Source organism: Perca fluviatilis, chromosome 19, assembly GCF_010015445.1.
Source record: "Perca fluviatilis chromosome 19, GENO_Pfluv_1.0, whole genome shotgun sequence".
Classification (NCBI taxonomy): Eukaryota; Metazoa; Chordata; class Actinopteri; order Perciformes; family Percidae; genus Perca; species Perca fluviatilis.
This window is the reverse complement of record NC_053130.1, coordinates 20,233,732-20,246,434: the sequence shown is the minus strand read 5'-3', so window position 1 is coordinate 20,246,434 and position 12,703 is coordinate 20,233,732. Positions and strand designations below refer to the sequence as shown.

General features: G+C 38.0%; 1 protein-coding gene across 4 annotated transcripts in view; it reads right to left on the bottom strand.

The window, feature by feature from the left end:
- Window positions 1–11,896, bottom strand: part of LOC120548537 (collagen alpha-1(XIX) chain-like) — a 95,684-nt gene extending 83,788 nt beyond the window's left edge. For all 4 annotated transcript variants that reach the window (XM_039784841.1, XM_039784842.1, XM_039784843.1 and 1 more), the window contains exons 1-6: window positions 11,772–11,896; window positions 7,915–8,037; window positions 7,009–7,083; window positions 6,807–6,906; window positions 985–1,108; window positions 611–886 (exon numbers count right to left, since the gene is read on the bottom strand). In XM_039784841.1, coding sequence (XP_039640775.1) covers window positions 611–886; window positions 985–1,108; window positions 6,807–6,906; window positions 7,009–7,083; window positions 7,915–8,002 — 663 coding nt within the window. In that variant the 5' untranslated portion in view covers window positions 8,003–8,037; window positions 11,772–11,896. The remainder of the gene's footprint in view (window positions 1–610; window positions 887–984; window positions 1,109–6,806; window positions 6,907–7,008; window positions 7,084–7,914; window positions 8,038–11,771) is intronic.
- Window positions 11,897–12,703: the final 807 nt, after the last annotated feature.

Below are 12,703 nucleotides of genomic sequence, written 5' to 3'. Positions count from 1 at the left end.
CTCATTAAGGGACCATTACAGCTTAATACAATAGATTCATGATCACAACGTGCCCCTCTTTTTACTGATAAAGGTCTGCTCTTCACTGGTTAAGACAAGTGCAATTTGATCAATTGTCAACTGTTGTAGCCTGAAGTTGTCCTAACATTGCCATTCCCTTTGCCAGCAAAACAGAAAAGAGCTTCAACATCTGCATGAATTGCAGCTGCTTCAGAGCAAAGCGTGAACCCTACATTTTTTTCAGATGTACTGCCTTACATCTTTCCAAATCACATGGATGAAAAACTCAGCTGTTAATGCTACTTAAGCCAAGTTCTACTCAGAGGCATTGGGTGACCAAATGGCATAATGGACCTCATGTTTCTTTTAGCACTTTGGGGTATCTCTAAGAATAAGTGTAACACATTTGACACAATAGAGGATTTACAGAGATTAAGCAAATATGCCCCTGAGGCATGTTTTTGAAAGTAATGGGAGTGCATTTCACAAATGTCGGTGAAGATAGTGCAATACTGATGAATATTAGTAACAAAACTACTTCATCAAAAACTGGTAAAACCATAAATGACACTGTGTAGATTTAGCTAAAGACAAAATGCATGGGACATACATCTACAGGTCGTCCATCCTCCACTCGTGTAGTGATGAGAGTGCGCCCACTGGGGTCAATGCTGTCCTTCTCATCAGTCTGTTTGCTTTCTATTAGCTTGCAGTCCATGTAAATGGAGACTATGTTGCTCTGTACAGAAATGCTCAGCTTGTGCCACTGGCGATCAAAAAGGGCATGTAGGTCACGGCTCTTAAATGTGTAGCGGAGAGCATTCTTTAGCTGGCCCTGGAAAGAAAACTCCACCCCCTTCTTGCCACCATCAACCACAACAGATACCTGAGGAGCAAAGAAACAAACATCCATTCCATGATATTCTAGCATACTTGTAGATACTGAAACTGATATGTGACATTAAAACATATAATGGAGCCCACCTGACTGCCTCCCGACTGGTCGAATATCTGCCAGAGATACCAGCGGTCTTTTTTTGTAGTTCTTCTTACCCGGAAGATAGTGACAAGGGAGTATTCACCCGAAAGCCCATTTGGAAATATTACTCTAAAAAAACATCACAGAATATACATATTAACTATATAATTAAAACAATAAGAAAATGAAAGATAACAGTGTCAAGTGTAATTTCTCAATGTTGAATTGAAAGCTTTCGGTGGCTGAACCATGAAGCCGCCAATCAATTTCAATGATCAATAAAACATTTCAATATCCTGCTGCTGCCGAGTCTTACACATAAATAAACCTGACAAACTTGATTCCATTTAGCTTGATGAATTTTATACTGGCTTCCCTGTCTTTCAGATAATGAAAACATGTAGAAAGTGATCCAAACTCTCAGAGGCCAACCTTTTAGCTCACTGAGAAACCATGTGCTACAGTTAAAGAGTTATAGATGCCGCACACACTGCAGTTATAGGTTTATGTGTATGACCTCAGCTGTTCTGTAAAGTCAAATAACAATTCTGTGTTCACAGCTGAAAATGTGTTCCAGCAGAAGCAAAATATGCAAAGAAAAAGTAGGGAATATATAGGAAAAACAATATCATATTTCAAATCACACCCACTCTCAAATGAATTACAGCTTATTCAGTAACTCATCTCTAAACCCACACCCCCACTCCCTTCCTAATTTTATACATTGCGTCACAAAAACTAAACATTGTAACCTTCAAAATACTCTAACCCTAGCCCTAGCTCAGATTCAGATTAACAGTCAAAAGTGGAAGAGCATAAACATAATAAATCAAGATCAGCAAAAATAATAATAATGCAACGATAAGGTCATTGAGAAGGCAGAGCACAGCCCGGGGGAGGGAGAGAGAGAGTTTCTTCAGACAGGTTGGAAATTAGTTTTCACTTCAATATATCATCTCCTATTCTCTCAGAGCTTCATACCCTCTTCTATTGTGTCCCATGAATTCTTTGCGATTTCAGTGTAAATGGTACATGACTAAAATGATAAATACACCATGTTAAAGCTTCTGAAAAAATGCCTCTTTGAGAGGCCAAGGGCTGGAAAGGTTATTTGTTGCCCAAGGGCTAAAGGACTATTTCAGCTGCAAATCAATATGAAAAATGGCAGAGCAATTTATAAAAATGAGGATTTATAAAATAAATTCAACACAGAAAATTTCCATGCTGCATGTAGAGTAACTGCTTGTACCAAATGTATTACACATTAATATAAGAGGCAGGGAGTAACATAAAAGAAAAATGTAAAAGAGAACTCCAAGAGCCTTTGCACTACGCGGCATATTATAAAAACATAATACATTTAAGCAGGTTTAAGATAACTGAGATACTCTGTGAAATACACTGCTGGGCTGTTTTCTTTTCTGTTTGAGCCCTGGAGTTTACACTCTTCTTTACAAAGTGTCCCAACTAAGTCTGCTCTTATTTCAAAACACGGTCTGTCTACTGTGCGGTACACTTGATCTGTGAGGCAGCAGAGGGTTAAAGTTCTTGACCTCATGTTGACTACCATCTGTGGCTAAATGGCTAAACCCGGAGCTCGTGTAGGTTAGTTATTCCGAGTCTTTTGAAAAACGCTAGTCTGCATGTTTAGGTAAGTGATAATGAGTGAACCAAAAGGAACTTCATTCATCTTCTGCTCTCATGCTACAGTGCTAAAACAACTTTTACAATTTACTGTACTGTATGTGATTTTGCCAATCCTGTCTCTTAAAAGTTCCATTTATATATAACTAATTTACATTGTCAGATTTTGGAGAACATGTATTCAATCTAAGTCATGTGCCATTTGTATACTACAGGGTTGGATTCTACAATGTGAAGTAGCTGGGCCTGGTTCCAGGCCAAATTACTCAAACAGCCACAGCAGAAAGGAACAGCAACAAAAAAAGAAAGGATGAGTGACGTGTATTTAAGGCAAGAGTTACTTGTGCATACGTAATGTATATTGTAAAATAGTGAACATCCATAGCAATAATCAGGAGAAGCACAAAAGATAACAGAACTTCAACAAGAGTTATAATCAGAATGAATTCGATTTTTATAAGGAGGTGTTCCTTGTGCTTTCTGGAAACTATCACCACTCTAGAAAAATGTCTTAGACCATGCATATTGCTTGGCTGACACTAGTCCTTGTATAAATAGGGACAATAGTTTGACAGAATGTCACACCAACACTACCGGCGCGGTACAAAATCTCCCGGAAGCCGCTTTTAGTGTCCTTGCTTGTGAGAAATTCTATCCAGGAGGATTCTTTAAATGAGTCGGAGGAATCAGATTGCTGTAGCTGAAACAATCAAACCTCAAATGTTAGCCTAGTTGGCTCACATCCCTATCGCTGACACTCAATCCTTCAACAGATCAAAGTGGGCTCAACCATGTCAGTTTATACACCAAATGCATCATCCAAGCAGGCAAGGACTCTAACTTCCTCACAGCATGACTCCCCTTTCCTGTTGAAATGTGGAAGTGCAATACTTGCCAGCATGATAGAAGACTGCCACTGATCAAGCCAAATTGAATGCATGCCTGTGATCTGGAAGAAGGATATCTTACCAGTGAAGTTGTTATACAACTGAGTGTGCATGTGTGTAGCTGAGATGTGTGAGACTGCTATGTTATCGTCATTCCAGTGTAAATAAGTGTTCCTCTGCACATGTACATAATGGAGAAATAACACTGATTGCAACAAGCCACCGATAAAAGACAATTTCAAAAATGTGTGATCTGCAACCATGACTACAACCTGTAAAATAAATTCAAAGTCACTTGTTACCTCCAATCAACATGGAATGTGGAATTGTAAATTGGTAGAAAATCCCTGTCACAACAAAACCGCTGCTATGACTATCAAACAAGTTGTCAAAGCAGCTGTCTCAGTTGTCTCCAGCCACTTCATACTTCCCACAGGCCCATGCATTACTTTCAAAGCCTGGCATTCTCCATCCACCCATCAGATTCCCTCAGACTTTTCCACAAGTCCAAGTCCCCTCACTCTTACTGTACATCCTACTCACCACACAGTATTTATACCAGCACATTTCCACCTGCTCCTGGCCAGAAGCTCCTGCTTCATGACTTTGCTTTCCAGCCTCTTCTACCTGAAACTGACTCTGTACCTTTCACCTGTGGATTCTCTGCTACTTTTGTTTGGATTTGCTGCCTTTGCCTGCAAGCCTTTGAATCATCATTTTACCATTAAAATCACTCAACTGTTCCTGTCTGCCTGGATGTCTGTTACGTATTTTTAAAGCGCTTCAAGCTGCTTGCACATTAGACCATAGGCGGCCATTGACGTCAAAGTATATAATTACAAAATATGCAGTATTTCTTAATACAAAATCAAAAAATACTGTCAAGCACTGTTTATAATAATTTAGATGTTTATGACTTTAAAAAACGAGTGAGTCAGCTATACAGCATTGATTGCAGTAAACCCGTATGATTAACTAGATAACACGACAGTGACAAACCACCGAAGCCAAAGATTGATAAACAAACCCTGGTGATTTGATACACTGTATCTCAGCCTCAGTGGCTCCTTTGTATCTACATTTCACGCTACATTTTACAGTATCTTTAGCATCTATATATATAATATGAAAAAAGCTTACTGTTTCCTATTGAACATTTTACTTATTACGAATTTCTTTGAAGATATAGTATCCCAGTCACACAAAACACATTATGAGACCCTGTGATCACATTCAAAGGAAGTGTTAATTTCAGTCCCATTTCAAAATGAACAATGGTTATTATGTTGAGGAGAAATTATTAGGGAAATGGATTATGTCGTTTTGTGGTGAGCTTGAATACTGACAATTTAATTTGTCTCAATCTTTAAGACTGGAAAAGAACAAACAGGCCTGAGAATGTTGAAAGTGCATCTAACAAAAAGCACAAATAAGTCTAAATATGTATACAGACGAGTGTGGCTTCTACCTTTTTCTATTTGGCTATGTTTTGTTTTGCAAATCAAGGATTATAAAAAACTGTAGTCCAATGAGGCTGCTTGCTACATTATTGCAAATACCAAGTAAAGAAAAGAAAACCAGTTATTGATCTTTTGCTGAACAGTTAAAAAAAAAAAGAAGAAAAAGGAAAGCACAGACAGCAACTGCAGCACTGTGCTTTAATACTGTGTGAGCATATTTTGAATACATGTTGCATTTTGTAGGGCAATTTGTCACACAAATGTTCCTTGAGTGTGTCAGCTCTGATCTATGCACCATAATGTGTACTGTGCCAAAAAGCTGGCAGAACATTAGCCAGATCTAGAGAGTCGAGCATCTATTGCTGCATATCCTGCGAGTAAAGTGAGCAATGTTTTAGTGGTTGTGGCGGGGGCAGAGGGGCCTCATGCTTCGTGCAATTGCCCTTGCTTTCCTTCCTCAGCTGACATGCAGTATCACCTGTCAAAGTACTTAGATAATTGGATATGAGAGGGAACGCATTCTGGCCACTATAACCAATGACACTGTCAGCAGTGTCATTGAGAACCAGCATCTTCTCGCACTATGGGCCCAGACTGAGGGAAGGGCTGAAGTAAATGTATTTTTGGCTGACTGACTGAACAGAGAATCAGATCACAAATCACCTGGCTCTAAGATTCTTTCACCTAGCCAGAAAGAGAGTGGCAGTAAATGTTTACAGTTGCATGTCATGTAAAAATGCTAAAAATATCCTCCCCTCCCGGAATAACGACACAGTGTTCTCTTTCCCCGTTACAACCTAAGGTCATATAACAATGAACATCTCAAAATAAAAAAAAATGTAAATGCAAAACATCACTGTAAAGCCAAGTTTGGAAACCCCTACAGGTTCATATGAGCCACTGGTCTTTCTTGATACAACTGAATAATAAAAAGTGTAACAGGCCTTCATAAATATTATATCAAATTCAAATTCCCAATATATCATCATATTAGCATCAAGGTAAAGTCACAGAGCGGCCCCACCAGTTGACCGGAGGAATAAAGGTCTTCAGTAAATGGCACCTTAGTGTGTCATTTATGTAGTTATTTTAATATTCCTGTCTTATTATACATGCTCCAACATTTTTTCTATTCCTTCATGTCCCACTTTTTGCCCTTAGGAGATTTCTAGAATAAACGCAATATATATTAATTCTGTTGAAATTATTCCCTGTCTATCAGCTCCTCTCACAGCTTGCCCTTATTATCCAAGGCAAATGGAACTATTGCTTTGAGCAGGGTATATCTGGGTTGCCTCAAGTCAGCCCTTTCATGAAATCCAGTAATGGCTACATTGTTTTTTTCTTAGAATCGCACCAGATCTGATGGGAAGCAAGCTTAAACCCTCATCATGGTCTGCACAGCAGAGATCTATGATAGCAGCAATATTTTAGCTTTTTTTCTTTTTACATTATTATGAGGTCTTGCAATATTTGAGTTGTAATACATAACCTCCATATTCCAAACCTGTACATGAGGGTGGAAAATAGCAATAGCCAAGGTAGTAATTCAAATGAATATTGTAGTTTAATACTGCGCCTCTGTGTGTCTCTGCCACACATCAGTGGCTGCCTCTTATAGCATGCTTGCATTGTGCTACTGTTTAAAGCAAGAGCATGAGAGTGGTAGAAATGAAGCAGCATATAAGGAGATTATTTACTGGGTCTGACTGACATGCAGGCTGTCTGTCTGAGTTATCCTTAAATGTTATAAGGAACCAGAGTACAACATGTAAACCCAAATGATGCAGAAAATAATCACACAGACATGCAAATACACACAAGGATGCTACTCACTTTGTCGGCTTAATGAGTGGACTGCTTCCTAAACGAAATGACGACAGGTCCTCTGTGATTGTCCCCTTTCGGAGAAGAAACTTTTCAGTGAGATCAAATCCTGTGAAACAGGTTTACAACATGTCACTAGATTTAAAGAAGCCAACAACGTTAATAAGTCAACGACTTATTCACAAAGCAATTGTGTTGATTCAGAACATACCGTTGATTTCCAGGGGACGATCTAAGATATCAGAAAACCTGTGCTCCTCTACACTCAGAGGGGGACATGAGCCATCTGGAGGAAAGCCACCAAGAAGTTGGTTGTGCCAGGGTACAGATGTTCATTTATATTTTGAACCGGTTTTGAAGTGTTATAGAAAAAGGAGACGATATATTGAATCATGAATTCATTTCCACAGTGCATTTCCTTTAATTTGAAAAACAAAACGTCTTCATGAGAAAGTTTTCATTAATCTTCAAAACTTTAGTTTAAACTTAAAAATATTATATAATTATAACCAACAGTGACAAGACTGAGACGTAATTTAGAGGCAAGCCTAGATCTGCTTTACTGAAAATAAAATGGAAACTTTATGACTACTGATAGACCCATAACAAGTCTAAAATTTTGGTTCAAGCTGTTACACTCTCAGTCTTTTCCAAACAAACAAAGTGCATTCCCCAAATATTAGCATTACAAAGGGTGGGTTGCCATTGTAAACCATAAATGTTTTGTAAAACATAAATATAGAGAGATTTTGAAACATTATGCTTAGCTTAACAAAAGTATAGATATGATATCTTGTACAAATAGACTTGGGATGTAATTCAAAGTTTTAATACATGATTATACAAAGAACAAGCACCTTTAAATAATAACATATTGAACTATCTATCTAGCTGCCATTTGTGTAACTATCTATCTACTCTTTACCTCAACATTATTGAGAGACAATTTATTTTATAGATAACAAATGTCTGCTTTATGTTGATACCAGAACATTTAAGAGAAAGACTACAACTGATACTTTTATGCTTAACTATTTATATGTTTTTAAAAATGACACTACACAGTTGAAAGACAGAGGTTGCTGGACAAAAGGTGGAGGACAACAAACACAAATACCTGGTCGTTCATTCACTGACATTCCAAATGTGCAAGGAATGAAATTTACAGTCCAAAGGAAAGCAGTCCATCTTAACAAGCAAATCATGGCTCTGACACCAGGAAGCAGTCCCACTTGAAAACCTGCATGCAAACAGAACAGTTTTTAATTTACAATCCTGTTCAACTCAATTTTAATACTTGGTTAAAAAAAAAAGAAAAAGATAAAAGAATGAAACACGTGCCTTGCTAATCTTATTTAAATATTTGTCCACACGTAAGTGACAACAAAGGTAGAACTAACAGACAGAGACACAGTCAAACAATGTGGCTTCACTGATCTTTATTATAAACTAAAATGCTGATGGGTGCAATAGAATCTTTGACTTGGATTCATTCAGCTAGTTTAGATAGATTTAGATAGATACTTATTGTCCCATGGGGTAAATTTGTTTTCACAGTCTGTTTCATGCACATGGCAATATACACGGACACATACATCAACAGATAACATAAAGACAGGTAGACAGACACATAGAAACAAGCATATTTACAACAACGACACCGGATCTATACAAGGTCAGTGGGATGGTTTGGTCAGCAGTGCTATGGCAGAAGTAACAAAACTTCTGCCAAAGCGAGTCCTTCTACATCTCAGAGTCCTGTATCCAGATGTATCTGCAGCAGTGTAAAGTGTGTATATAGAGGGTGATTGTTAGGGAAATGATGATACATACTTTCTCTCTTGTTATTTATTAAACTGTTTGCATAGAATAATATTATAGCGATTACTATTCTTCTCTCTCTGTTAAATTAAACTATTTGCATAGTAAGAAACCATAACACTACTTGCCCCCACAAGATAACATGTAGTCATTGGCTATCTTGACTGGGGCCCGAGGACAGAACGTGCATCTCTCTAACCAGATAAAGAGGACGCCATAGTGTCTGACCAGATAGAGGAAAGGACATCTAAACTGACAAAATAGACAACTGACGATATCAAATCCTGTTATGATTGTATTTCACACATAAATAAACTACTGTTTGAGGCTTACGTTAGTCACTTTCTGCACTGTAAACTGACCCTACTTGCAAGTAAACAACAAGTTGATATAACTTCAGTGGATCTGTATATCTTTTGATAATATAAATTATTCTAACAGTGATTAGTGTCATTGACAATGGTGAGGGCAAGGCGTGTGATGGCTCCTTCGTTCAGGTCTGAGATGTTGGGTGTAGGGGAGCTGATCATTTTGGAGGCGACATGTGTGATGTTGGTGAGTCTGTTTTTGTTACAAATTGTGAGCATGTTGTAGAAACAGGGGGAACAGTACAGCAGGATGGTGTCTGCAGACTAAATGGATACAACTTCAGATTGCACTCCTTTATATCTAGCTGCAATCATATTTCACAATGTTCTAATAATTGTCCTCAAATCAGGGCATTTATTTTCATTTTAAATCCACTACTTAAGATTATGGGCAACTTATTTTATTACTGTGGACTGTAAATCATATTAATTTTCCTATTTTAAACCCCCACTCTAATGACCACTTGTATGTCCCTAAAGCCTCTCTGTGTGTTTATGGAAAGCTACTCAATCTGGAGAATGCACTTCTGAGTCCTTCATTCATTAGTTTTCATGAACACCTGCCATACAGTGATGAATGGAGATGTCTATACTGCAGTTAAATCATTACACACTAAGCAACGTTTATGTTAAGGTTTCGGTTTGTTAACTGGCGAGCCAAGCTGCCTCTTGTTCTCTATAGACAGTTTGTAATTCATTAGCTCAGTATGTCATCATCATCACAAATTAGCTGTGGAACTGTGCTTAACTCAACAACCACAACAACAAGATAAAGACAACACAATGGGGAGATATTACTACTCGATGTTGATCTAAATGCAGTATGTTGCATGTTAAAAAGAGTAAAAGTAGGCACGCTTTTATCATTATTTTACTTTCTCTAAATGTATCTATATTCCAAATAAGACGTTCAATACATTTACAATATGGCTCCTCAAATTGGCTCCTCGTGTATCTTTTGTGTTTTAGTCTTAATGCCAAACCCTTAATCTTTGTTTCTGTTGTACTCTAACAGTCTGTTGTTGTGTTTTGCTCTGTAAGCTGTCAGCAGTGTTTTGTTCAAGGATGTCACATGCAAGGATCAAACCTGGAAACCTCCAGTTACAAGTAAGTCTCTTTAGCTATTTGACTATGGTGCCAAATCAAATCTTCTCCATTTCTCTCATGCCATTGCAAAGAAGGCAAGAATTGTTTTAGGGCAGACTGATCCTCGATAGTAAGTGAAGTCAATCAATTTTAGCAAACACTTTCAGAAACTTCTGGATTGCTTCGCCTGCAAAAATTGGTGCACTGCCAGAATAGCGATGATGATTGAACACAAAAAGAAAGAAAATCATTTCAGGCATTTTTTTTTTTAAGAACTTTTAAGGACTTCAAAATGAAAGAAGAAACTCAACAGACGAACACAAACATGGTTCGCATATTATCTAGGCATGACACAGAATAAATACATCTAAAATCTATTTGGTTTTGTGATTATTCTCTTATGAACAACAGAATGGGTCACATCTGTTCATCAATCCCACATAACATAAAGTAGCAAATCATAACACCTAATGAATAAGGTGCTTTTTTTCAGTATGTCATGTAGTTTTGTGACACCACAGCTTTAATCCCGTTATAAAGACTATAATCCCTCCTTTCTGGTGCACATGTATCTATTCCCACTGGGAAGAAACGACAGAAGACAGAGCTGAGTACTGAACTTGACCTGGACAGACCACAATGTATTCACATTTAGTTCATTTATATGCACAAAGTCACACAAAGTGACCAACGTTTTTTTTTTTTTTATGACACTCTCCTTCTTTAACTGCTGCTGTCTTATCCAAATTAATCTTGCCCCGATGATTAATTCCCATACATGCTGCAAGCACTTGCACACCTTCTTCCACTGGATCATAAAGTTTTGCATGCAGGCCTACAGTATCATGGCGCTTGGAGATGAAGTGACCGTGCCACTTACAACTACAACCATGCATGGGCCAGAGACAAGCAGCACTACAGAGGTGTCACATTCCTTGTCTGTGTTAAGGCGTAATGTTATTCCGTCATTTCTGAAAATGCATGCAATACAAGCAACGCCTGGAGTCACAGTTACTCGACATCATTAGGTACATTTTCATATTAAGGATTCTGTAGGAGGTAAATTGGTACTTTAAGCCAACATGTTTTTTTGCCTCATGTAGTTTAGTGTACAGCAACGCTGCTGCACCATCTGCTTGGATTTCAATCCTAAATTGACAGTGTATTTATTTGTGTAGGCTATTTTCCCACACATCTCACAGTTTGAGAGAGGGTGCAGAATGCTAAACCTTCAACAGCGAAGTTACCCTATCCTGTCTGTCCATCATTCATTGAGCCACTTTCGGTCAATGGCAATAACTTCACTGTAACACTTTGCAATATTCAAAGAAGCGTGTTTCTCTGCGCAACCGCTGATTGGCTGCATAGTGTTTTTATTAATTTTTTAACACGATATGAAGGGGTTGATATTCTTTAACTGTGCGCCACATTTCACACTTTGCTGTTAACAAGTTATGCAATACGGTAGTGCTGCAGAGCGTTCATTAATCAGAAATAATCTGTTCATATAAGGAATGGTTCCCGGTTAACACGCAAGTTAGAAAGATCAAACCATGCGGGAAAAATAAAACACTTTAATAACGAGCGACAAAAGAGGCAAAAGGAGTCCGTTATAAAGGGGTTTTCAATAGGTAAACACGCAGATATTTACATCAAGACGATTTTTATGGAATTATTTTCGGTCTATATAAGTACTTACAGTTTGTGAGAAAGTTTCCTCTAAGGCAGAAACAAATAAAAAGCTGCGAAAAGAGTATAATCCATGTGTGATTACGATCAGTCTGATTCCGGATTCCAGGACTTGGAAATAAAAGTCACAGTGGGATCGCCTGCTAGATCGCGGTCCTTATTAGTTGCACCAAGTAGCCCTCCCACTCTGTCATTATTACTGAAATGCACCGACAGAGACTTCAGCAAACACGATGAACACACACTGAAAGCTTTCATATTAGTGGGAATAACTGCCCTGCGGGGGTTTAAACAAACTCTTCTTTAACTCAGCCAGGTGCGGGAATTAAACACCGTTTGATGTATTGTCATTTTATCACAATTTCTGAATAAAAGGCCTTATTCATATGGATTTGCTTAGCTTTTAAGTTGTCTTTGTGTGTTATTAGCAGTAAATCAAGCCTAAAAGAAAACAGGCCTATCGGAATAATACCCCTTAATAACCCTTAACACATAATTCATCTTGATATAAAAAAAAATCTAACCCGCATCACATAATACCCCACAGCAGATGATCCGAAATAATAAAGTGACAGCTCTCAGCTGTAAAGGCATGCATTTACAGCAACATTCTCCATGCACATACTATTTTAGTCAGAAGAGCCATGTCGCAATAGCCTACTACACAGCTCTGTACAGGCAACAAATTTAACACCCACTAAACTTTCACATGCATGGTTTAACATCTCTAACATAGAGATCTATCTAACATCTCGTCTTATCGGTGTAGTATCTATTAGTTCCTCCATTAGCCACAACACACTGAGGGTCTGCTCATGTTGAAAATGCATATGTGTCACATCCATATATTTATTACTGTTTTTTTTAACTAAATGAAGGTTAAAGCACAGCTACTTTGTCTGAGGTTTCTGTTGAAACATCACACCAACAGTTCAAGACACC